The sequence below is a fragment of the Sus scrofa genome, chromosome 14 (genome assembly GCF_000003025.6).
Source record: "Sus scrofa isolate TJ Tabasco breed Duroc chromosome 14, Sscrofa11.1, whole genome shotgun sequence".
In the NCBI taxonomy this organism is placed as follows: Eukaryota; Metazoa; Chordata; class Mammalia; order Artiodactyla; family Suidae; genus Sus; species Sus scrofa.
In genome coordinates this window covers 51252010-51275930 of record NC_010456.5, presented here as the reverse complement: position 1 = coordinate 51275930, position 23921 = coordinate 51252010, and the positions used below count along the sequence as shown (strand labels likewise).

The 23921-nt window shown below is 63.4% G+C and overlaps 2 protein-coding genes across 3 annotated transcripts; both read right to left on the bottom strand.

The window, feature by feature from the left end:
- Nucleotides 14028-14834, bottom strand: GP1BB (glycoprotein Ib platelet beta subunit). Its single transcript, NM_001141985.1, has 2 exons — nt 14825-14834; nt 14028-14629 (listed from the first exon to the last, which is right to left on the bottom strand). Exons 1-2 carry the CDS (start codon nt 14832-14834, stop codon nt 14028-14030), a joined length of 612 nt encoding a protein of 203 aa, NP_001135457.1.
- Nucleotides 15080-23116, bottom strand: SEPT5 (septin 5). 2 transcript variants are annotated; one of them, XM_001929628.7, is made up of 12 exons: nt 22975-23116; nt 22831-22841; nt 18638-18734; nt 18454-18540; nt 18100-18223; nt 17875-18009; nt 17672-17789; nt 17456-17557; nt 16583-16679; nt 16363-16498; nt 16141-16243; nt 15080-16039 (listed from the first exon to the last, which is right to left on the bottom strand). In XM_001929628.7, the coding sequence occupies exons 1-12, from the start codon at nt 23015-23017 to the stop codon at nt 15983-15985; spliced, it is 1110 nt and encodes a 369-aa protein (XP_001929663.1). In that variant the 5' UTR covers nt 23018-23116; the 3' UTR covers nt 15080-15982. The 2 variants fall into 2 exon arrangements, with proteins under 2 accessions (XP_001929663.1, XP_003133058.1); XM_003133010.5 differs by lacking the exons at nt 22831-22841; nt 22975-23116 and adding an exon at nt 19346-19738.

Sequence of the window (23921 nt, the reverse complement as noted above, 5' to 3'; positions counted from 1 at the left end):
GCCAGGACTGCGCTGGATGCTGCATGTGCTGGAGGCTGCAACCTGAGTTTGCTTGTTTGTTCTTCATCTAGTTTTTCTGGTTTGGAGCCTGGGAGCCTGCGCAGGGCTAGGGCCCTGGGACTGCGGTGTAGGGGAGGAGGGGGCCCTGGCAGGGGTGTGGCTGAGGAAAGGGCTTGGGCCTGGGTGCGAGGCCATCCCTGGGCCCTGCCTTGCTACCGCCTTCCTATCCATTCATGATTCAGAATGGGGCTCACCACATGGGCGTCCAGGAGGAGACCTGGTTCTGAAGCCGTCTGCCTCCACCCACTGGCCTGGCTGCAGGCTGGACAGGGCTCCCAGTGGTCACAGTTTCAGAAGAGTGAGCTGTGAAGTTTGGCTCTTGGCCCCAGATGGAAATGGCGGGCAGCCAGTGTGGCTTGAAGCCCATGGTGTGCAGAGCTCTCACAGGGGGCATCTGCCACCCACATGGCGTTGGTCTGTCTCTGCTTCCTACCTGGGGGCCCTGGACCTCTTCACGCCTTTGGAGGGGCTGAAGGGGTCTTCCTCCTTCCTCTGGCCTCTTGGCCCCACTCCTCACTGCCTGCCTCTTGTCCCCACACCAGACCTCCCCCCGCCCTCTCCTCCAAACTCTGCCCACCTGCCAGGCTCCTGGGTATAGATGGGGAAACCAAGGCCCAAGGAACAGAAGGCAGTGCTGAGCTGAAGCAGGGACGGGTGGTGTGGTCGGACTCTACTGGGGTGATGGTGGCAGTGGTGGTGGTGCTGGCCATGACCACTGGGAGGCAGTGGCTTCTGGGCAGCTGGGAGGGGTTCTGCGGGAGTCAGCCCTGGTGGGCACAGTTCCCTGGCCCCACAGCCTGGCGCGTTAGGCAGGGGTCTGCCTGCAGACAGCGGGGCCTGATGAGGGGTAGGAGCCCTGAGCAGCCAGCTGGATGAGGAGATTGTGGAAGCCACCATTAGCCTTTCCCAGTGGCCGCCCTTCCTCCAGGCAGCCCACCTAGATCTCCCTCGGAGCATTTGGTCAGGACGCCCAGGGCTTATCACCCACTGACACCCACCATCTCCATGTCAGAGTTGGGAAAACCAAGGCAGGGTGATAGGGTGTCTCTCCTCACAGCAAGAATCCAGGCCTGGCAATGATGGTGGCCTGTCTAGGAAGGTAAGGGAGTAGGGCCAGGCCTGGGAATACCTGAGGGGGCCTGGTGGGCTCCCGGGGGGCCCTAGGCACAGAAACCCCCCCTGTCAGGGGGTAAGTGCCATTCTTGGGCCCACAGTTCAGGCCCCCCTGGGTTTTGAGGGTACATAGGAGCTGACCAGGGCAGAAGGGCCATTGAGAAGCAGAACCATGGTGGGGTGGGGGGACCCAGGTCCCAGAATGAGCAGGCAGGACCCAGGCCCTGGAGGCAGCACACTGAGATCCACACACAGCTGCCCAGAGCCCCCTCCCTCACAGGCTAAGACAGAAGGGCCTCAGGGGCTGGCTGTGGGCTCAGGGGCTGGCTATGGGCTCTCTGAGGGATTCTGGAAGGTCTGTCCCCTCTCTGGGCCTTGGTTTCCCCATCTGTAAAGTGGTCGAAGGCTCCTGAAGAGGCTCTTGGCTCTGATGGGCTCCCTGGCTTGGGGCTGGGATGTGGCCCCATCAGCTGGGACCAGACCAGGGGACCAGGGACTCAGCACAGCTGTGTTGAGGGCTGGGTGCCTGGAAGAACCCCAGAGCCTCTGCCCCCCCGCCACATTCCCAGCTGGGCCCAGTCTGGCCCAGACCCTGCAACACTTCTTAGAGATCAGGCCCTAATCCCCCTCCATCCCAGCAGGGCCTCCCTGCCCTGCACTGCCCCCACACACACCTGGGTCCCCCATTCATGATGCTCTGCCCCCCCCAGGACACTCCCAGAGGAAGATGGCTCCATGCATTCCTAGGTGGGGCCTAGAGCCTGGGCCTTGCCCTGGTCAGCTCTTCTGGGGCCGAAAGGAGCCTCAGGCCCTTCTGTCATCTAGACATCGGGGAGTCTCTTCTGGCATGGGGTTAAGAAACCCCAGCATGCTATTTTTTTAATCAAACCAGTTCCAATGCACAGATCTCCACTCTCATACCTGTGACCAGGCAGACATCACCAATCCATGCCAGATCTCCTGCTCCATGGACTGGGAAGCCTCAGGTTTCTCCACCCTGAGCTCCAGGTGGCTTCTGGCTGTGGGTCAGAAACAGCACATGGACTTGCCTGACCGGATGGTGGCAGGGAAGGCCAGTCCTAGATGGTTCAGGGCTTCTGACCAGCTTCACGTGGTGCTGGAGGCCAGAGCGAGGGGCCAGTACTAGGCCTCCCCACCTCAGCTTTGAAGCTGGACCTGGCTCTAGCCCCTCAAGGGGATTCCCGTCTCATCATCCCTTCTGTCACCAGAAATTGTAGCCCAAGGAGGGGCAGGGTTGCTTCGTGGGTGGGGGTCCTCTCTCTGTGGCCAGCCCTCCCCCAACAAGGCCCGGACGGGCGCCTTAGCACAGCTTGGGCTCCAGAAACATTTGCTTTAAGTCTTAAAATATCAGGTTCCTGCATCACAGGGCTTCCCTGGGGGCTGTCGGGCAGGCGGGAGGGATTTCAGAAGTAAGAGGCTTCTCTTTTAGCCCTACCCACCAGCCTCCCTGCAGGCCCTGAGCCTCCTGCAGCCAGCCACATGTCTGGTGGATGGCCAGCTGGGCCCCCACTCTCCTACTCTGGGGGAACCTCTGGGTGCCCACATCAAACCCCACCTCTCTGGACCCCGCCTACCTCCTTAGAACCCTTAGGTGGGGGAGGCATGGGGCCCAGTACTGCCCAAACTTGCTTCAGTGGGATCTATGGATGCTTTCAGCCAAGCACAGTCAGATGAGGAAACCTAGGTCCAGGAAGCAAGCCTCTCGCTCACAGCCGTGGAGCTGTGTACCCACCCTGGTGACCAGCCCTGGCTCAGGTGCAGGGCCACTAGGGAGGAGTCTTGGAAAGATGGTGACACGAGGTTGACACTAGGCCTAGCATTTGCAGTGTCTCCCATGGACAGGGACATTTGCACAGGGTCCTTCAGGGTGAGCAGCAGTTTTAGGATGGACCTGGTCCTGGTAGTTAGGCTCCCTGGACACAAGTACCAGATGGGAGTGGTCCAGGCTTGTGGATTAGAATGGAGAGACCTGGGGGCCTTGAGGGGCTGGGAGCACAGGCCCAGATGAGTGGGGATGGGGGCTTGGGTGGTTCAGGCTTTGGGACCTGCTCCTTGGGGGATGGGAGGGCCCTCCTGGATGACTGGTACTGCCACTCAGCATGAAGGTGGCCCCCTCCTAATTCTACTGCCCCAAGGGCCACCGCCTAGAAGGAGGCACAGGCCCCCTGGCCCGCCCACCCTCCCAGGCAGACCACCAGCCTCGGCCCTGGGGGACCCGCCTCAGTGTGGAGCAGGAATTGGAGCCAGGCAGCAACAGCTGGCCCCACTCGAGTGTCCCCTGGGGCCCCTGCCTTCATTCCCAGGCCCCCACCCGGGCCTGTTCCCAGGCTGCACCTCACCCCCCAAAACACACTGCTCGGGATGTGGTCAGAGGAGCTTTGAGAGGACCACCGGCTGGGACTCTTGCCTCCCTCTGATCACCAGGACATAGACCACATCCTTGGGTGGGGAGAGAGCAGGGAGGGGGATAGGATGCTCCCTGCCTGCCCCATCTTCTCGTCATGTCCTTGGGCTTAGCCTCCCTGCGGGCACACACATCCTCCAGGCGATGATTCTCAGGTTTGTGTGGGTGTAGACACATACCATTTTGGTGGCTGCCATGGGATGCAGGTCTCTGCTTGCCTCCCTGGGAACTGTCTTAGGGACCCTGTGCTTCCGTCCTCACTCCCCACCCTCTGCCTGGCCTGGGAGGAAATGCCACCTGAGGCTGAGGCGGTGAGGTGAGGGGTGCCCCTGGTGCTCTTCCCCATCCCTACCCTCAGAGACTCTGGCCCTGGTCACACATCAGGGTGTCCGCCTCTCTGAGTATTGGGACACTTGGCTGCCCCGTCTGTTCTCAGGACCTCCAACACCTGGGCTGAGCCAAACCTCCCATTTCACAGGTGGGGAACCCTGAGGCTGCAGGAAAAATCCTGTGGATGTCAGCAGTGGCCACCAAGTGACGTGGGGAAGTGGGGGGGAGGGGTGGGGGGGCAGAGGGAGAGGGGGGAGGGGAGATCCAGGGACCCAACCTGAGCTCCTCACTGTCCACATGTCATAGCTGGGCCAGAGAGGGCAGGGTGACAGGGGCTCCCCCACACCCCACCCTGAACTGTCCCTGAGGGCAGGGAGTTACAACCCAGGAGGATTAGGAGGTCGTTGGCGCCCCCTGAAACCCAAGCCGGCAGTCAGCTCTGGGAATGGGAGTCTGACCCCTCTGCGGCCTCCAGGATCCCGGAGAAAATCCTAGAGGCCGAGTTAATACCAAGACCAATTTTTATTTCAACAAAGTTAATTCTCAACAATGTGATACTGAGGGAAAGGGATTTTCCTGCCTTGGGGGGAGGGGCAGAAGTTCTCCCCTCCCCCAGCTGTCCCCACCCTGGGCACAGGGCAGCTCTGCTCCTGGTCCCCTCCCCTCCCCTCCCCTCCCCTCCCAGCCTTGAGACAGGTGAGGGGACGTCCAAGCCCCCACCTCTCCTATCTCCTTGCCCAGGGCAGGGTCCAGCCCCTTCTGAGACCCTGGAAGGAAGGCTTGGTGGGAAGGTCTGTGCCCATGTCCCTGGGGCCACGCAAACCAAGTGACCCCGACCATGCCTGGGGTGCTCTTCGTGGGCTGTGGGGAGAAGCAGGCCCTAGTGGCAGAGGTTGCCCCCACCTCTGCCCACCTCCAGAAGCCCAGGGAGGAGAGGAGGGAGGAGAGGAGGGAGGGGCTGGGGCCCAGGGGCTCTGCTCAACCTCATGCCCCCTGGCCCTGCGGGGCCAGACCTGGAAGCTGTTCTCTGGGGATAATCGATGGTCTGGGGGCCAGAGCGGCTGCGGGAGGGTCGGAGGCCCTGTCAGAAATTCCTCCTGACAATGACCACATGCGCTGCCCGTGGGGATGAGAGGCCCAGGCCCCGCCCCCGCTGCCTTCAGGCCCCTCCATCTCGCCACCCTCAGGCAGCTCCAGCGCCTGCCAGGCCAGGTGCCCACTGCTCCCCACCTTGCAGAGCAAGGCCTCTGCATACAACCCAGCCAGTGCCCAGTGCCTGGGCCAGGGCAGTGCGGTAGCTCAGGTGGGACACACTCCAGACGGCAGGGCCTTCCTGGCAGAGGGACCCTGCCTGCAGAGGCTAGAGGTATGAAGCTGCCATGCTGCCCCTTGGAGGGTACTGCCCGAGGGCAGGGGTGGGGCCTCTGGGGCGCCCCACGACAAGCCAAAGTCAAACCAGATGGGCTGGGGGCCCCGAGGGGCAGGCGGGCCATTCGTCACCGTTATCTGCCCCGCCGCCAAAATCACAAACACATTTTTAAGTGAAGGACTGGCTGCCACTGGCCTGCGGGCCCTGATGCCGCCCAGCTGTGGCCACACTGGGTGGGGGTTGAGGTGGGGGAGGGTATGGAGTTGGGGCATGGGAGGCCAGCCAGCGGCCTGAGGGAGGCATGCCTGCCGCCCCCGTCATGCTCCCCAAGGCTGCCCTGGAGGTTGGGCCAATGCCAAGGACCCCACTGCCCATCTGCAGCCTCCCCTGCTTGGAGCCCTCTGCAGCAGCCCTACTCTGGTCACCCCTGCCACCTGCCTTCTCCCCCAAGACTTGGCATCACAGATTCACCCTCTGACCCCCACACTGCATCAGGGCTGCTTGGGGGACAGAGGGATACCAGCTGGAAGACATGCCTTCTGCATGGGGCTAGTGGCTCAGTGGCCATCCCCTGGAATGAAGCTGTGGCAAGACCCAGAGAGACAGAGATGGAAGTGTGAGCCTGGTGCCTGACACCAGAGACCCACCCCCTGTGTCACTGCAAGGCGAGCCGAGGCTCACGGGCATGGCCCAGTTTCACCCTTGATGTGGCCTGACTGTGCGCTCAGTGGAGCTGTCCTCTTGGTTGGGGTTGGGCTGTGTCTGGCATTCACTCTGGGAGCCTAACACAGGTCCTGCCCTGCACCCTGGACCCCCGGGCAGGCCCATGGGGGTAGGGGGGCGCCGGGAGAAATGGCCTGTGACGGGGGTGGGCGTCCCGGGCGGGAAAGCAAACAGTGTCAGCAGCTAATGAGCGGGAACCGGCCAGGGGCTGAGGGTCTGGGGAGGGGCACCGCCATCGCTCATCCTGACAGGCGGGCTGGCGGGGGTAGGGTGGGGGGCTGGGGACCAGAGCAGGGGGGGAGCATGAGAGCCGACAGAGGGTCCCCTGGAGACCCAACCCTGCACACAGACAGACAGACGGACAGAGGGGAGGCAGCCAGGCCCCACCCCCTGCCGATTCCCACCTCCAGCTGTGGCCCAAGGGGACCTGCCATGTTCCATCATCTCTCTGTCTGCCTTGGCTGCCCCCCAGCCTGCAGACTGTACAGAATAGAGGAGGGAAAGAGATTGAGCCTGGGACCCCCACACTGCATGCTGGGAAGCAGGAATCTGGGGTCTTGCGGCCCCTCTCCTTCCTGGGCCTTGGTTTCCCCAAGTTTACAGGGGAAGGCAGGTGCACTCTGAGGGCCCCCACACTGACTTTCCAACCCTCACCTTCCCTGTACACAGCCCCAGCTGCCTCAGGGACCCACCCTTCCAGACCACTCCCCCCAAACCTCAATGCCTCCAACAGGCCTAGCAGCAGTGGATGGGGGGAGTCCACACCTGGGAAGCTGCCCTTCCTGTCCTGCCCAGGTCATAGGTGGGGGGGTTCTGTGCTCCATGCCCCAGGCTGCCATCTGTCCCCTGAAATTGCAAGGTTCTGAGCAGGTGAGACCTGGGAATGCTCCTGAGCCCCTCCTGGTGGCCCTGCAGCAGCCAGGCGGCCCAGGGGCTCGTAGGTGCCTGCCTGTGGGGTGTCCAGGCCCCTGGCCTGCCTCAGCCGGGAGGGAGGGGCAGCCATAAATTCACACCACCAGCCGCCCGCGGGATAAATGTGTCATCGGCTGCACGATTTATGAGCACACCCCTGGCCCGCGAGGCAGAGAAAACAAGCCTGTGTACACACGGCGGCGGGCAGGGAGGGGCGGCTGCTGAGGGCACACGGGGGCACGGCAGGCCGGCAGGACACATGCACGTGGGAGGTGTAAGGACCTGGACACCCTCACCCAGGGTGGTGGGACTATAACCTCCAATCCACACGCACACGCACACATCAGGAGGTGGCACAGCTGCTTGGGACCTGGCTCCGCCCAGAATCACAAGGTGGTTCTCCTGTTGGACACCCTCCGCCCCCCACCCCCCGGAGGAAGCAGCCCAAGAACGGAGAGTCTCTGGACACTTGCCTGTGTGAGTGCATGCGTGTGTGCAGGGTCATCCCCACACAGCCCATGAGGGTGTCCTGGTGGCGGGCCTGGCCACCGCATGCGAGGCAAAGGCAGAGCAGGAGACCAGCTGCCCAAAGAGGACACAGGACGAGGCGCTGGGAGAGAGGACATGGGGGACCAGGGCAGGATGCAGAAACCTCAGTCTGCTTGGGGCTCACTTCATGGTCTCAGAGGCCCAGGGGTGCAGGTAGCCAATGAACACAGCCCAGGCCCAGGTGCTAAGGGAGCAAGGCCGGAAGTCAGGAGCAAACCTCACAGTCCTGAGGCTGCCCTGCCCACTGCCCACTGTCCAGCATCAGCTACCTGCTGGGGATGGGCCAGGTGCAAGATCCCAGGCCTGAGAAGGCAGGTGGGTCCAGGGCGCCTCAGGGAGACCAGAGAGGCCTGGGGGTGGGGGCCGGGGCAGGTGGGAGGACTCAGCAGGCTCACACCACTGAAGATGGGCGAGGACTTGGAGCTTCTCGGAGCTGAGGCCACGGGTCACCTTAGCTGTCAGCAACACCCCCAACCCTCCCGTGGATGACCTGGGATACAGTCCTGCTTAGCCACTCCGCCCGCTTGCCTGCCACAAGAGGCTCAGGAGTGTGGCCCCTGGGGAGGCTCTGGTAGCAGTGGACCCTCAGCCCCGGGAGAAGAGGCTAACAGTGTTCCCGAGACCGTGTGGCAGAACCATGTTACCCCAAGTACACGGAGGCAGCACTGACCTCCACATCAAAGGTTTCCCCGACCAGGGATCCACAGAGAAGAGGCCTCCAAGCAGGGGCCTCAGTCAGGGATGTGCAGCAGAACGACTCACAAAAGAGGGCCCCCCCAACAGGGACCCACAGAGCAGGGCGCACCCAGGTGAGACCCAGGGCCCACACATAGGTCCACCCTACTTTTCTCATAAAGAAAGCCATCTACCTCCTGCACTGCTGTCCACACGATGTCTCTGGATGGCAATGTCCAGGGGCTCCTGCCTGCTTGGAGTCTGTCACTGGTGCTGTCCTCGGCCTGGGGAGTACCTCCAGTGGGTACAGGGCAGGGCGGGCATGCTGGGACAGGCGGCTGTTGGGGGCCTGCCCCTCCTCAGCCCTGCCCAGACAGAAGCCTTTTCCTCGGTATCTGCAGACTGGCTGGAATTCTTCAAGAGCATCTTTAAATAAACAAAGCACAGAGAAAAGCAAACTCCTCAACACAAATGACATCAAAATAGATTTCCACCATAGATGCACGGCCTCCCCCTGGGGCCCGTCAGAGGCCAAGGGGGCACAATTGCCTGAGTGATGCCCACACTGCCAGGACCCCTGTCCCAGGCTGCAGCCTCCCTCTGGGGGGTGGGTTTCCAGGCCTGTCCACACACCTGGGCAGAAGCAGCTTCTATGGCAACACTCTGCTTCTCCTGGGGTCTGTACCCCCACACTTTGGGGTCCATCAGGCCAAGTTTGAATGACCTCCTCCCACACCCTCCCACTCCCCCCGACTCCTCCCCACTCCTCCCCCGTGTTGGGGGCACAGTGACCCCATGGGGATGGACCCAGGGTCCTGGGTGACTGGCACAGAAACAGAAAGAGCAACACCTGGGCAAGTTGGGAAGGTGCTGCCTTCTCCCCCACATCTTAAAACATGAGGGTTCCTCTGGCCCAGAGGCCCCAGGGACACTGGTAGTGACCCAGTCAGGAGAGGTGGGGCCTCTGCTGGGAGGAGGTCCAGGGGATCAAAGGACTTCCACCCCAGCCCTCCCTCCAGCTGCTGTGCACACTGCCCAGAAAAGAATTGTAATGAATGAAAGATTGGATGGGGCCCCCCAGCACACTGGGGGAGGGGTCTATCCCCCCTCTTCCCCCAAGGCTGAACCTAGTGTACCTCCCACCCCTGCACTCTCTGTACCCTCCCCTGAGACGCAGCCCCTGGATGTCCTCAAGAGACCCTTCCTGTCCCCACCACCACATACCTAGTCAGTGCTTTCGATATCCCAGGGCTCAGGAGGGTCAAAGGGACCATGTGCATGACAAGGCCCAGGCCAGCCCACAGGACACTCAATGACTCAGAATTTTAAGCCTTCCAAGGTCTTCTGAGTCAGGGAAGCCCTGTCCTCGCCCTGACCCTCTACAGGACAAGCCAGGAGATTTCATGGTGGACGTTTGTGGTCTTCCTTATTCCTGCCACCAGCCCAGCAGGTTGTCCACCGGCCAGCCTGGCTGGGCTCAGGTTCCAGGCACATCCTGCAGGTCCTCTCAAGCCTTGCCTGCCAAGTACTGACCTCAGGGGGTGCTCACAGGTGGAGGGGCCACCTGGCCCATCTCTCAGCACCTTTTGTCCAGCTGGCCCTTGGCAGCTGGGGGTGGTGGTGACAGGAAAGCAGGACAGAAGGAAGGACCGACAGCATTTCCCTTGGGGCAGAGTGGATCCCCAGGAGGCTTCACTGGGGAGGACCGCTGACCCCCAGTTCCTGCAGGGCCAGCCCAGGGTGTCCTGATAGGACAGGACATCTCCCTGCAGACGTTTCCTGTCTGTGGACAGAAAAGATGATAGTGGTGAGTGTTCGTGTAGACAGCACTGGGTGTAGACAGCTCTGGGTTTGTAACTGTGCTGCAGAAAAAGAGGGTTGGGGGTGGTGGTGGGGATCCCCTAAGGACTGTTAAGGAGGGAGGAACATAGCTAGGGCCAGGCCCAGTCACCAAGGCCAGTGACCCCAAGACCCCCTCAGCCTGGGGCAGGAGGGGTAGTTCTTCCCCAGAGCCCCTACTGATTTATGGTCCTGGAGGAGAGGAGTTATGGCTCCGAAGGCCTTGCTCCCTCCTCCTCCTGTGCCTTGTTGGGGGTCAGCAGGCTGGGGTGGGGTGGTTCTCAGCTGGTTTCCAGATGGGCCTGGTGGAGCGGGCGCCTGAGGGTGGAAGGTAAAGGAACCTGGCGGTGTCAGCTGGAGGCCATCGTTGCCTTTCTCTGTGCGGTTGTCTCTTGCCTCTGTCTCTGTCTGCCTCCAGCTCCATCTCTGTCCCACGAAAGCCCCCTTCGGCCGCCGGGTGGGTGGGGGAGGGTGATTTATCACCCGCTGCCTGTCCTCCATCGGAAACGACAGGGGTGGGCGCAGACGGTGCCTGAACTATGGGCCCCCAGGGCCCCGCCACCCACCCCAATGTTGTTGCTCTGTCTGGGCGGCGGTGCGCCCACCCCCCAACGTGGCCAAGACTTGGCCCCCAACCCTTCTCAGAGCCTCATCAGCGTGGGCCCCTCAAGTCCACGAGAGGGCGACCCCTCCCCAGGCTGGAAAGGCCCACGAAAGACCCTCACTCCGCCACCAGGTTTGGTTGAGAGGTGGCGGGACCGCTGTCCCATTGCCTGGTCGTCCGGGAGGCGACGCTAGCTTCTCACTGTCGCCTTCCCCACGGCTCGGGTGCACACAGCAGGGACTCAATAAGTGTTTATGGAGCAAACAAGTGGCGGAGGGTGGAGGTCTCACCTGGGCTGATTCCGCTCCCCCGCCCCGCCCCGCCCGGCGGAAGAGGTCCCTTATCTTCCCAGCGACCAGCTGTCAGCGCGCGGGGGAGGGGTGCCCCCACGTCCCCCCCGCGCCCCTCCCCCAGGTCGGCTGGCGCCAAAGTCCCGCCCCACCCCTACGGGAGCAATCTGCCGACCCCGGCGGCCCGCCCTCAGTAGTCTGGGCAGGTCCTGCTCTGAGCGCCACTTCGCGGCGGGCCGGGGTCTGCGCTCCTCTGCCCCGCGCCCCTCGGCTTCGTGCTCCCCACGTCCCTCTGCGCTCCTCCGCTTGAGGCACCAGCGCCCCTCGGTCCCTCCGCCCAGTGGGCTCCTCGCTGGCCGTTCCGCAGGTCGCGGGCGCCCTCTACTGCCGGGTTGGGGTTGTGCGCCCAGGGACGACCGGCCACAAGCTTGTGCCCGGTTCATAGACCAGAACACCAAGGCTTTCAGGGAAAGTCACCGTGTAGCCCTGCCCCGTCTCCCTCTACTCAGCCCCTTGGTCTCACTTGCTAGGATGTGGCTTGAGCCTCAGGGCGACATCAGGGTCTGTGCCATGTGTCTGGGCAGGACCAAGACATTCACTGCTAAGGGCAGCGTTTGAGCGAAGAACTTGGTTAGGACATAGTCACAACGGGAAGGTCATCCCTTCCCTGGGGGAGGCTGGGAGTCCTGGGAGCCACACTACTGGTGTGTGGTTGGAGGACCCTGGGTCTGCAGGGCACAGGGTCCTGAATCAGCCAGCCTGGGGGATGGAGATGTGGGGGGCTGACAGGGGTTTGGGTGGACACCAACTTGTTCCCATCTAAAAGGAGTCTGAAGCCACAGAGGGGACCATCCTAACAGTAGGGAAGGGCCCATGGGGCAGGTGTGTTGCCTGCCACTTGGAGGACAACACTGAAGGGAGGAGCACTGCAGACCCCTGAGCTAGGGGAGGGGTGTACATGCCCCCTCCCTGAACAGAGCCATTCAGGGTCCCTGAGCTGGGACCATTCACTTCCCCACACTCTGGAGGCTGAGGCCCCAAAGTCAGTGTGTGAAGGGTCAGTTCAGCATCAGGATTGAGTCTGGGGGCTCCCAGGCAGAGCAGGCGAAGTCAGGCCAGCACCCCTGTGGTCAGTACCTTGGCAGGAGCCCATCTAAATCATGGAACACTGGAGGGGGTGGGAATGCAAGTCCTGGGGAGACCATGAGGTTCAGCTGCCCTGTCATGCAGTGAGTGGGAAGTTCCTCCTCAAGTCTAACCACACTGTGATGCCAGCCTTTTCCCTTCACCAGAGAAGTTTCAGCCTTCTGTATCCTGGGCCTTGGGACCCCCATGCCCACCCCCTCAGCAGGACACTGGCTTGGGGGCCCTCGAATGGGGTGGTGAGCAGTGGAGCTGGGCTCCTGGGACCATACCCCACAGCTCCTACTGGGACCTTGTCCCATAGCCTGGGGGCCCTCCTTCTCTTCACTTGGGGTCACCTAGAACCACCAGGCCACTTTCTCTGGGTCCTGCATTTGCTCCCTGAAGGCCTCAGTGAGGAAGAGAGGGGGTCCCAAGGGCCTTGTCTGAGCTTCACTCCCAGTGCAGCCACGGAGAAAGCTCTGGTGCCCAGCAGGGAGACCCCTCTCTGGATCTGGTCTCCTTCTCTGGGAAGTGGAAACCCCTTCCTGTACCGTACTGGGACAGAATTTAGGGAATGGCCTGTGGACCTTGCTGTGACAGTGACTATTACCTCTGACACCCCCCAGGGCCTCTGGGGGTGCTGGGCCACTCCTTGGGGAAGGTGGGGTGGCAGTTTATCTGTACAAAAGGGGCTGCTGTCCCAGATGTGGTGATAAGGCTGGATGGACGGCCGGACAGTCCCCTGCAGCCCACAATGGACCGGATGCCACACACCTGGCCACAAAGGAGGGAGTGACTCCTGCCTCGCGTCCCACCAGCAGCCCCGAGATAGTATCGGCCATCTGTCTTGTCCCACAAAGGCCAGGACAAAGGCCATGTCAGTGGCAGCCTCCCCGACCGGGTCAGTGGGGCCGGGAGGCTTCCTGTGCCAGGCAGCTGGGGCCAGGCCTGAGGCTCCTCATCAGGGTCATTTGGGGTGAAGAGTGAGCAGCCCTCATTGTTCACTGCAGGCCAGGTGGAGGCCATGCCTAGGGCAGGAGCAGGACCCCAGCGGTGAGGAACGCATCCGCTTCTCTTTGGAGCACCAAGGCCCTTGTTAGCAGCCTGTACCTCGCTGGGGCATCTGTGCAGGATTCCCAGGCCCTGGCTGCTGGGCCTGGACTCAAGGCTGGCACAGGGGAGACCAGGGACCAGAGGCAGTCCAGGCACCTTCATGCAGGAAGTAGGGGGCCAGGCAGAGGACAGGATCCAGAGACCCTTTAACCCTGTGCCTCCTCACCCCTGCAGAGAACTTCTAGGGACCTCGCCTCCCGGCTCTCCAGAGCTTCTCTCTCAGGCGCCTGGGAAGTCCCAGCTGGACTACCCAATGGTTCTCATCATCCCTGTCCAGCCCTGACCCCTGAAAGCTACCTACATGGCATGGTCACTACCACTGGCGAAAATTCACACCCTGAACTGTCCTCAGAGCCACTTTGAAGACCCTAACTCCCAGAAACTGCCACTCCCAACATCCTTTCTTTCTTGCATCTACACTGCTCCTGGGGCCTTCACTGTCCCCAGTGTTCTCTCCAGTATCCCCACTGTCCCCTCAGTGTACTCGATCCCCACAGCCTGGTCACTGTCCCTTGAGTTCTTCCTACTTAAACTTCAGCGAAAGCCAGTGTCGCGGAGTTTGCTCATGGACCTCGCTCTTGCCAGGAGGTGATGTGTGTGTATGACAACGTGATGTGCCCCCTTGAACCAGCCCCTGGACTTTTTCCTCATTTTTGGGAGGGAGAGTTCGGGTCGCATGGTGCACAGGTCCGCCAGAGGGGAGCAGGGTTTATTCGCACTGAAGATGGCATAGGTGGCTCAGCAGGTCTAGGCGGCAGCTGGACCCGGGCCCGCCCCAGCGTCCAGGGCGTGGGTTCCCTCGCCGGCGGTGCGTTCGCAGCAGCAGGGCTCCTGTGCTGGGGCTGCGGAGGCATGTCAGGGAGACTGTGCCAGCGGAGGACGCGCTCGCGGCGGGTCCCGTCAGTAGCTCTGCTCGGTTGTCGCGGGCTCAGCTGCCAGTGGTGTGATTAGCGCCCACCTGCGCGCGATGCGGGCGCGCAGCCTCTGCAAGCGGCACAACAACAACGCCAGCAGCAGCGCGTGCAGCAGCCCGAGGCCGAGAAGCAGGAGCTGCGCCGCTAGTGCCCAGTGGCAGAGCGCGCCGGGCGTGCAGGCGGCACGCAGCTCTTCCTCCGCCAGGTAGGGCAGCAGGCGGCCGCGCAGCGCCGGGGGCGCCGCGCAGCGCAGGTCGCGGTAGGGCTCGCGCTCAGGTCGGTCGGCCAGCCAGGCGCGCAGCGGCACCAGGTGACAGTCGCAGCGCCAGGGGTTGGCTCCCAGGTGCGCGGTACGCAGCGCCGGCAGCGCGTCCAGCAGCCCGAGTGGCAGCGCCGTCAGGTTGTTGCCTGTCAGCACCAGTTCGGTTGTGTCTGGCGGGAAGGCAGCGGGCAGCGAGGCCCAGGTCAGCCCGCGACGCCCGCAATCCACGAGCGTCCCCGCGCAGCGACACGGGGCGGGACAGCCCACGGCCGGGCGGATCGGCGGCGCGAGCAGCAGGAGCAGCAGGCTCAGCGCGCCGCGCGGCCCTGGAAGGGAAGCGCCACGATGAGGCCGGCCAGCGGGCCACCTGACAGGGTTCCTGAGCGCCCCCTACCCCTCAGTCGCCCGCGAGCCTCTCCACCCGACTGCCTGTCGCGCAGGTTGGAAGTACCCGCTGAGTTTGACCCAGGTATCTCTCGACTAAGGCCAAAAGGACCGAGCACCTCCGACCCCAGACTCACCGGAGCCCATGGCGAGAGGATGGCGACCGGCTAGCTCTGGAGCACGAGGCAATGGCCTCAGAAGCAGGCGATAAGGCCGCCCCGCCCCTGCCAGGCTCGAGCGTGCCCGCGGAACCGACCGCAGCGCGGCCTCCCCGCCAGAAATAACCCGGAGGCCGAGCCCGCGGCGCAGATAGAGCGCTATCGCCAGGCCGCCGGCCGACCCAACTTCCGCCCCACCGTTTCCAGGAGTGCAGGGAGCACACGGACACCCTCTGCGAGTTCACCAACATTGTTCTCCTGTCACCAGGACAGGACGCAGCATTCACAAATGAACAAACCGAGAAGGGGGTTCGGAGGCAGGGATCATGCGGGTAGAAGGAGGGGGGGTACCAAGGACTCAGGAACCCAGGGCAAGAGCGCTGGCGAGAAGAGCCCTCCAGCCCCCAGGGGCAGAGAGGGTGGTGCAGGATGGGGGTGCCAGGCTGCCCACCCCCACTGCTCCTAGAGCCCAGTAGGGCCATGGCCCTGGGGGATGGTCACAGGCGTTGACGGGCATCCCAGCCCCCACTTTCCTCCCCAGCAGCCAACTGGCCTCCTTAGGTCTGGAAAGATCCTAATTGCTTCAGCTGCCCAACCTGCCTGCTGAGCTGCCTGTTGAGTTGGTCAGGAGGTAAGAAGGCCCTGGCCACCTAGGCACAGAGTGAGTGTTCCCAAGTTCACTCTGCTGCACCAGGTCAGGAGGAAAGGCCAGGATCCTGGGATCGGCTCCCCTAGTTTGCCTTGATTTACCAGCCCTTCGGAGTAGGGCCTGGAGGCGGAGTGCTGTGACCTCAAAAGTCACCATCCAACTTAGCCCCTGCTCCCCCAAGGCCAGAGAGGGCTGGGGGCAGGGGAGCATTGTCCAGGCCCCATAGAATCAGATACAAATGAGGGGAGGAGCTAATGCTGAGAATAAATTAGGGTTGGCTGGGGGCTGCAACCCCGCGTCTCTGGGTCAGGTAGGGAACAGTAGGGAAAAGTCCAGGTCTGGGCCACTCTGGGGTTGGGGTTGTGTCCAGGCCTGTTGGAGATTCAGATGAATCCGGGGTCGAGTCCAGGCCAGTCGGGGTCCAGGGGTGGGAAGGGCCAGCCTGGAAGTGGGCAGTATATCCATGACAACGTGGGGCTGCAGCAGGGTCACTGGTCCTGCATTTGCTGCTTCATTTTCTGCAGCATCTCCTGCATGCGCCTGAGCTGGGGGGCAGGGCAGGAACAACAGAGGGTGGGGTGAGAAATGCAAGGGGAAGGGCCCAGCCCCCACCCGCAGCCCCAGCTCTCCCCCGCTGCCTGCCAACCTCCTCATCCTTCATCCTGATGAGCTTCTCCGTCTCGGCATCTGGGGTGGGCAGTGGCAGGATGGGGATGGGGCTCTCCATGCGGCTGTCCTGGGTCAGCTTGCTGTAGGGTGGACACCAGGGACACAACTGCTGGGGGCTGGGCTGACCTCCCCAGTATACCAAGGCCCTGCAGCTCCTGTACCTCTGGACAGGATTGGGGGGGGGGAGCGGAGTGCACACCTGGTCATCTGCTGGATACAGTGGGCCCGGTAGTTCTCGTAGTGCACGTCGCACGTCACGTCCTTGAGGTCGTGCATGTGTGTGCGGATAAGCATGTTGCGAAGTTTCACAAAGTCGCAGTGTGCCTGGTTCTCCACTGCGGGCAGGGACAGGCAGTGGGTTGGGCGCCAGCCCAGTGGAGCCTTCCCACCCAAGTGCTGTGCCCCAGGCCTTAACTCACCCTCCACGATCCCCCAGGGGTACAGTCGCCCCCGGACCCGCTGCCCCTTGGCCTCCACCACCGTGTTGCTGCCGATAACAGCGAAGGGTGCGCTCTCCTGGGGGGCAGGTGCAAGGGCTCATGCCCAGTTAGCGGGGGTGTGGGGTCAGTGGTGGGAGGGGGCGTGGGCACTCAGCACCTGGCCGGCCCCTCCAGCATCACCATCAACAACCTCTCCCCAAAGAGATCCTGTTGTTCCCACCTCTGGCCTGTTGCCAGCTGAAGCCAGAGCCTATGCAACTTGCACCTTAGGGTTTTTGCCTGGGCAGTGCCCAAGGAGGAGTACCATCCCCTCCTAAAACCCTCCCATCAAAAATCACTCCCCCTCATGCCTCCCTTCCTTCCCCAGAGCTGAGCCCATGCCTCCCGTTAGTGAGGCCCCTGCTGACTTTGGGGTAAAAGGCCCACCCTGCTGCTGGCCTGGTGGCCACCTGTCCCCAGCTTAGGCTTGCCATTGCCACTATCCCCTGGGGCACCCAAAGCCATGTCCTCCCCTGGAGCTCAGAATTCTTGGTGCTAGGGCTACGTAGGCCTGAGACCACTGGGCCGGCTGGGCCCTTCTGTGGATAAAGCATGGGAAGGGGGCTGAGAGCAGGGTGAGGGTGGGGGCCTGACCAGTAGCTGTGCCTTTCAGTCCTGGCAAGCATTCCTTGACCTATTAACCAAATTGCACATGCCAGATGTGGCGGAGGGGGCCTGGGCAACCCTGGCCCGGCCCCAGGGGAAGATTGTATTGCCACCCAGATCAGTCCTGGGCCTGGGCCTGGGCCCTCCCCTAGGCCTGGTGTCAAAGGCTTCTGGATCCCTCCCCACCCCATGGGGTTGCAGACACACCTTGAGTTCCCGATCCTGCTGCTTGAAGTCCTCGTCCTCGTCTGAGTCACACTCAGGAAACTGGTACACATGGATCCCAAACTTGTCGATCTCCTCCCGGATCTGCGGCAGGCAACGGTGGTCAGGTGAGGGGCAGGTACCCAGTCAGCATGCCACCCAACCCAACTGCCCTTGGCCCCAGAGTCTGGGCCGGGCTGCACTGCCTCAGAGGCTCACCCGCTCCTTCAGCTTCCGGATCTCACCAGGGACCAGACAGTCGGCTTTGGCGATGAGGGGCACGATGTTCACCTTCTCGTGCAGTGCCTTCATGAAGCCCACATCCACTGGCCGCAACCTGTGTAAATGGGGCCTAGGCGGTGGTAGGGGGCACCATGGGGAATGGGCAGCAACTGGCACACCTGGCCTGGGTCCCCACATACCCGTGCCCAAAAGGGGAGATGAAGTACAGGCAGCAGTGCACACGGTTGTCCTGGATGTTCTTGCGGTTGAGGCCGCTCTCGTCCCGGAAATACTGCTCAAACTGTTGGTCCACGTAGTCAGTGATGGGCTTCCAACTGGGGGCAGGGAGCACATGAGGCCAGGCTGGGTGGGGCTGGGGGGTGAGGGGAGGCTGGGGTAGTCCGGGCAGGGCAGGCCTGCCTCACCACTCAGAGTTGTTGACGGCGTCCCCAAAGCCAGGCGTGTCCACGATAGTGAGCTTCAGCTTGACCCCCTTCTCTTCAATGTCCACCGTGTGCTTCAGGATCTCGACCGTCTGGCTGATGCGTTCTGTGGTGGGGGGTGGGGTCTGAACCTGCCTCTGTGACCCTCACCCAACCCCAGGGAAACCCAGACCCTCGTTCTCATCCCTGGCCATGGGGCCTATCCCTGGTCTGGACCCTGAATGGAAGAGGCATGCTTTAGGGACAGAGGAGCGGGGCTGGGCCTGCAGGTAACCCTGGGAAGTTTCAGGCAGCAGGGGACAGTGGCCAGTACCAGGGCCGAACAGGCTCACTCACCCTCGGCGCTGAGCAACTTCCGCTCTTTGTACAAGTCGGTCAGGAAGAGGCTGTGGACCAGCGTGGACTTCCCCAGGCCCGACTCCCCTGCCCTCGGGTGCAGTGGGGGAGTCCGGTCAGGTCTGAGGCTGAGCCTGACCACCAGTGCCCCCCACCCCCCGGCCCTGGAAGCTGGTCCACTCACCCGCCACCATGAGCGTGAAATCAAAGCCCTTCTTCACGGACTTTCGGTGCACCTGGTTGGGCAGTGTGGCGAAGCCCACGTACTGCTTGTCGATGTCCTGGGCGGAGGCGGGGCAGGTCAGGGCACTGTGATGGTTCCCAGTTCCTGGGGCAGCCCAGTGCCCTGCCCCCTACCCAGCTCAGGCCAGGCAGAGGTAGGTAGGGTCCCCAGAGTGGGGCATTTCAGTGGCAGAAATGTGTGAGGGCGTGTGGACAAAGGCCTGGAGGCGGAAGGCAGGTAGGGTGGAGGCTGGAGGTGCCTCCCAAGGCTTTGCAGGGACCCAAGACTATGTCTGTGTGTGTGTGGAGGGGCCAGCAGGAACAGCAGGCAGTGCATTGTCCTCTCTTAGGTGCTGGGCAGAGGGCACCAGGACCCAGACTCCTCAGACACGCCCAAGGCCTTCAAGGCTGGAGAAGCCCCTGCCTCGATACTCACCCCTCCCAAGTAAGGGTGGGAGGCCCCCTTCTGGCCCTGATCCAGCAGCGGGGGTGGCTGACTGCGACAATGGCTGAGCAGGGGCTATTTATAGACATCGGCGCCCAGCCGCCCCCAGTCTCTGAGCCGGCCCACCCCAGCGACCCTGGCCCAGAGGCCCCTGACGCATCCCCAGTATGCGGGCTGAGGTCAGTGCACAACTGACCCACCTTCCACTTCCCTCTCCACACACACCTTGAGCCGCCTCTGGGCCTGGGTCCGAGGCGACAGCAGCTGCTCCACCAGGCGGTCCTGGGGTGCTGCCAGAGAGTCCATCGCAGCGACCCGGGGCCCCTACCCGCTGCGCTGGGACCCAGAGCACGTCAGGCCCACCTGGAGTTACGCGGGGACGAGGAGCCTGCAGGCTGTGCGGCCCCACGTCCTGTTCTCGCCCCGGGGCTACCGCGTTGCTCCTCCGGCCCCAGGCAGGCCCGCCCCGGTACAGGCGGGGCCTCTCACCAGAGGGAGCGCGCAGTCTCCCGGAGACAGTCGCCTGGAAATTGGGCCGCGCGGGCGGAGCCACCGGAGCGGAGGAGGACGGAGCTCGGCAGGGGCGAGCGGCTGCGCGGCGCTGCGCGGAACGGTGCGGCTGGGTCCGTCAGTCCCACGACCGCGCAAGGGTGGGCGGGGGGCCGGGTCCACTGGGTCTGCGCTGCAGCGTCCCACCCACCAGAGGGCGCCCAAGGAAGCCCCCATCCCCGCGCACGATGCGCCCCTTCTCCCCGGGGCGGTGTCACAGCGGCGCCCCAACTACCCACGGGAACACCCCTCCCTGCACTACCTGTCCCTCGTGTGTGTGTGCGCCGGGTGTCTGGGGAATTCTTACCGCTGTAGCCCTTGAGACACGTGGAGAACCTGCGAGGGTAGAGCCCACCTCCCCACCCAGGCCCACGGAGGCTTACGCTGGGGGCATGGGCCGTCAGAACACTAGATGTGCACCCTCCCGTCGCCACCTTCACAAACTTGGAAGCTGTGGCCAGTGTGTAGCTCCACAAACCCGCCACCTTGGCCCCCAGACAGCCGCTGCCAGCACAGGTAGGGGAACTGGAGTGGGCCCCTCCACAGGGGTCACTCCTTCTGAGCTCCAGTCCTGCTCTCAGCCACAGGACTGGGCAAATCAGGGCCTGGAAAGCTCCTGCCAGCTCAGCCCTCACCCCTGTGTGGCCACCCCAGGAACCACAGGGGTCTCCTGAGCCCCTGCACCCTTCCTCACCCATCCTGCTTGTGGGACCCCACCAGAAACTGAACAAGCCAGTGCCAGCCCAGTGGGAAGGGAGGCTTGCGATGGAGCTGGGGTGGGAAGAGGCGTGCCCTGGACTCTGTGTCAGTGAGGTGCCCCCCCTCCCCAACCCAGGCCCTCCCTTCTTGGCTCCCGGCTTAAGGGGCCTCTGTCCCCCTGTCCTGGCTTGTGGTGCTTCTGTGAGGCCTGGAGGATGCTGGCACCTGGGGAGGAGGGGTGGGCCCATTACTGGAACAGGGGAGCCTTTCATCCGAGAGGAGAAGGGGGGAAGCCACAGGCCTGGCTCCCCGAGCCTGTCCCCCAGCCCTTGTGCTGAGAAAGCCTCCACACTGGCCCCGACCCTCGGCCACGCTGACCTGCAGGAGGCCTCTGGGATGAGTCCCACTCAGCCTCCACCCCTGGTCCACTTTAGATACAGCCCCTCAGCCCAGCTCCTGCCCATACCGGCTGGCATCTCAGACCCAGGGCCTCTCCAGGAGAAGAGAGAGAGCTGGGCCTGAACCAGACTGAGAAGGAGGCTCAGGACTCCACAGCCTGGCTCCTGATGGAGCTTGTTGCTCCCGACTACCTCAATGTTCCCATCGGTGAGGTCCAGCCTCAGGGGAGGCCCAGGTCAGGAAGACCAGCTTCTCCCTACCTGCCCTGTCTCCCAACCTTGCCCAAACAGGGCCTGTGGATTCCCTCCTCTGGCCTCTGAGGCAAACAAATACTCCTCAGGACTTCCTGAGCCATAGACAGCACTGCACCCACCTCCTCCTGGTGACTGACACTCTCGAGGCATTTCCATTCTTAGAATCACCCGAGTCAGCTCTGGAAACAGCCGGCAGAGCCAGCAGAGCCTCCATCACTCCCTGAGGTGGGGGTGGGCCTGGGGGAGGGGCAGTGAGGGCCACCAGACCCTCCCCAGTGCCTGAGATGGGGTGGGCACAGAGACAGAGGGCGCCCTTTCCCAGAGTGTAGACAGGCTGAGGCTCAGTAATACCAACAATGAAACAGTGAGGCTGCCACGTGCTTCTAGCTCCCCTGAGACCCATGGGGTGCCTTCCCCAAACACCTGGCTCCCTGGCCCTCCTGGGCCTCCCCAACCCCCCACCCCCCTGCACAATGCCCTCTCCCTCTGGTCCTGGGGGCAGGAGATGGGTGATGCTGGTCCCACCCTAGCTCAAGGAGGGACAGACCCAGGCCTGAGCAGGGGGTCCCTGAGCAGTGCTGAGCAGCAGCTGTCTGCCCAGTGACTCCAAGCGCCAGCCCACAGGCCCAGGAGAAGAGTGGGGGCTGGTCCCCCAGGCCTTCCATCTTTCTCTCCCTAGAACAATAGCCTGGTGGTGGTGTGCCCCTGCATCTCTGTCATTGTTTGACCTGCCCCGATGGGGAGGCAGCTCCTGGCCTAGGCCCCCCAGGGAGCCCCTGCTGGCAAGGTGAGGTTGACGAGGCCCCTCCCCATGAGCCTCACCTGTCCCAGGGCGGGGTGCGTCCCTGCCAGGGGCCTGGCAGTGGGCAACCGGTGACTCCGGGGCCACTCCTGGCCCACCTGCCACATCTGGGCCAGGACTCTGGGGTTCCACCCAGCATTCGCCCAGGGTGTGAACCCCCATCCTCGGCAAGAGCTGCCAAGGCTACCCCAATGCCAGAGTTCAGCCCTTTGTTTCTGCCCCAAAGATGGTCAAGCTCAAGCCAGAGAGGCCCCTGGCAGGGCTGTCCCATAGACCCCAGGTGGTCTGGTTACCCAGTCCTCCATCCCTTCTTGGGGGTCTCCCAGCTGTTTAAATCTGACCTCAGCTGGGTTCAGAGTGGGTGCCCAGGCCAGCCTATGGTCGGGCCCTGTGATACAGGGTGGGGTCCAGGCTGGCCCTTTGGGAAACCAATTTGTGCCCCCTAGGTCTGCCATTGGAGCTGGGCACTGGGATGACTCAGGCCTTGGAGGCTCTCAGTCTGGGGAAGAGGCCTGGCCACAGATCAGCCTGTCCAAACTGGTGTGGGGAGAGAAGACATAAGATGCTGAGGAGTTGGGTGGAGTGGCCAGAGGCACTCCTGTGGGGCTGCTCAGTGATTGGCCCTGGCTGGTGTACTCAGACCCCTCCCCCAGTCCGTGGCCTTCCAGGACCATGGTCTCACTCAGGACCTCCAGCACACATGATCACAGGCGAGATGCTGGTACTGGACCAGTGAGAGAAGGGCACCAGGCCCATCCCCCATCCGGGGAGGGGGGCACGGGCGTGCCTTAAGGGTCCAGAGCCAGGCCCTGAGGTTCCGCTCACTCCTCCTCTCTGCTGCCCCAGGGCGGCGGTGCTGCCCAAGCTGGACAATCGTTTATCGGTTATTTTATCGCGACGGGGGGGGGGGGGATGACAGCTGGCGGGGGCGGGGTCGCGCCGGGGTGCCGCGGTGTTGGTGGCACAATGGGTGACAGCGGGCGGGGTGAGCAGCAGCGCACACGTACCTGCTTGTCCTCTGCGCGGTCCGGTCGGGGGTCGGGTCGGGGTCCGGGCCGGCGGGCGGGGGAGAGACGGAGACACACGGTGAGAGACTGGCGGGCGGCGGGGACAAAGGCGCGCGCGCTCGCGCGGGCGGGCGCCGGGCTCACCTGGGGTCGCCAGCTTGCTCTTGTACCGTAGGCCTGTGCTCATGGTGGCCGCCTGGGGGACGTGCACGCGGGCGGGGCGGCGACGAGCGGAGGCCGAGGCCAGGCTGCAGGGTGACCGGCCCCTCCGCGCCGCCGCCCGCCCCGCCCCGCCCGCGCGCCCGCCAGCCAATCGGCACCCGCCGCGCCCACGCGCGACCCGGCGCGGCCGGCGGGGGCAGGGACCTGGGAGCCCCCAACTGCCTCCAGCTTGGGGAGACGCCCTCGCCTCCCAAAGGCTGGCTCCCGGACCCCGTGAGACCTACGAGGCCATCGCCCTCCCCTCCCCGATGCCGGGCCCCCGCCCATGTTCCCCCTCCCTGGCTCTGACTCCTCTGCCCTCGTGGGACCTCAGTCCAGGCCTGGGCCTCTGGTCATCCTTGGTGTGGCCCGCGTGTAAAGCCTGCCCCCCAGGTCTCTGCCCGCTGAGGTCAGTGGATGCTCTTCTCACCTCATCAAGATGGACGTGGGGCAGGGAGTGGGGTGAGGGGAACGTTGGCCTGGGGTGTCCTCTTCCTGGCCATGGCAGGAAAAGTGATGATGGTCGCTGTGTGGAAGGCCTGTTACCTGGCAGGGGTTGGGGTAGGCAGTGGAGGGGCAGCCCCAGCTCTCCTCTTAAAGCTGCTCTTCAGACACACCCCTGGGCGGTCTTCCCGCCCCTTTTCCAGGGTTGTTGGGGAGGAAGGGGCTGCCATTCGGGACAGAACAGCCGTATGTGAAGCCACCATGCACCCTCTGCTCTGCAGACCCACAGGCAGAGCTGGTACCATCCTGAGAAGGGTTGCTCCCCTGCCGCCAGAGCCTGCACCCCAGCTCCAGATGGGGAAGCTGAGGACTCCGGAGCATGAGTGCCTCCTGTCACTGTCACAATCCAGGTGTCCCTCAGAAAGGGGCAGTCAAGCCTGGGGCAC

Coding starts and splice junctions, on each gene's coding strand:
- SEPT5 (XM_003133010.5), bottom strand. CDS start 19,426: ATGGACTCTCTGGCAGCACCCCAGGACCGCCTGGTGGAGCAGCTGCTG. Junction 16,499..16,582: donor CCCCTGGGGGATCGTGGAGG/GTGAGTTAAGGC, acceptor CCCTGCCCGCAG/TGGAGAACCAGGCACACTGC. Junction 16,040..16,140: donor TCAGGATGAAGGATGAGGAG/GTTGGCAGGCAG, acceptor CCTGCCCCCCAG/CTCAGGCGCATGCAGGAGAT.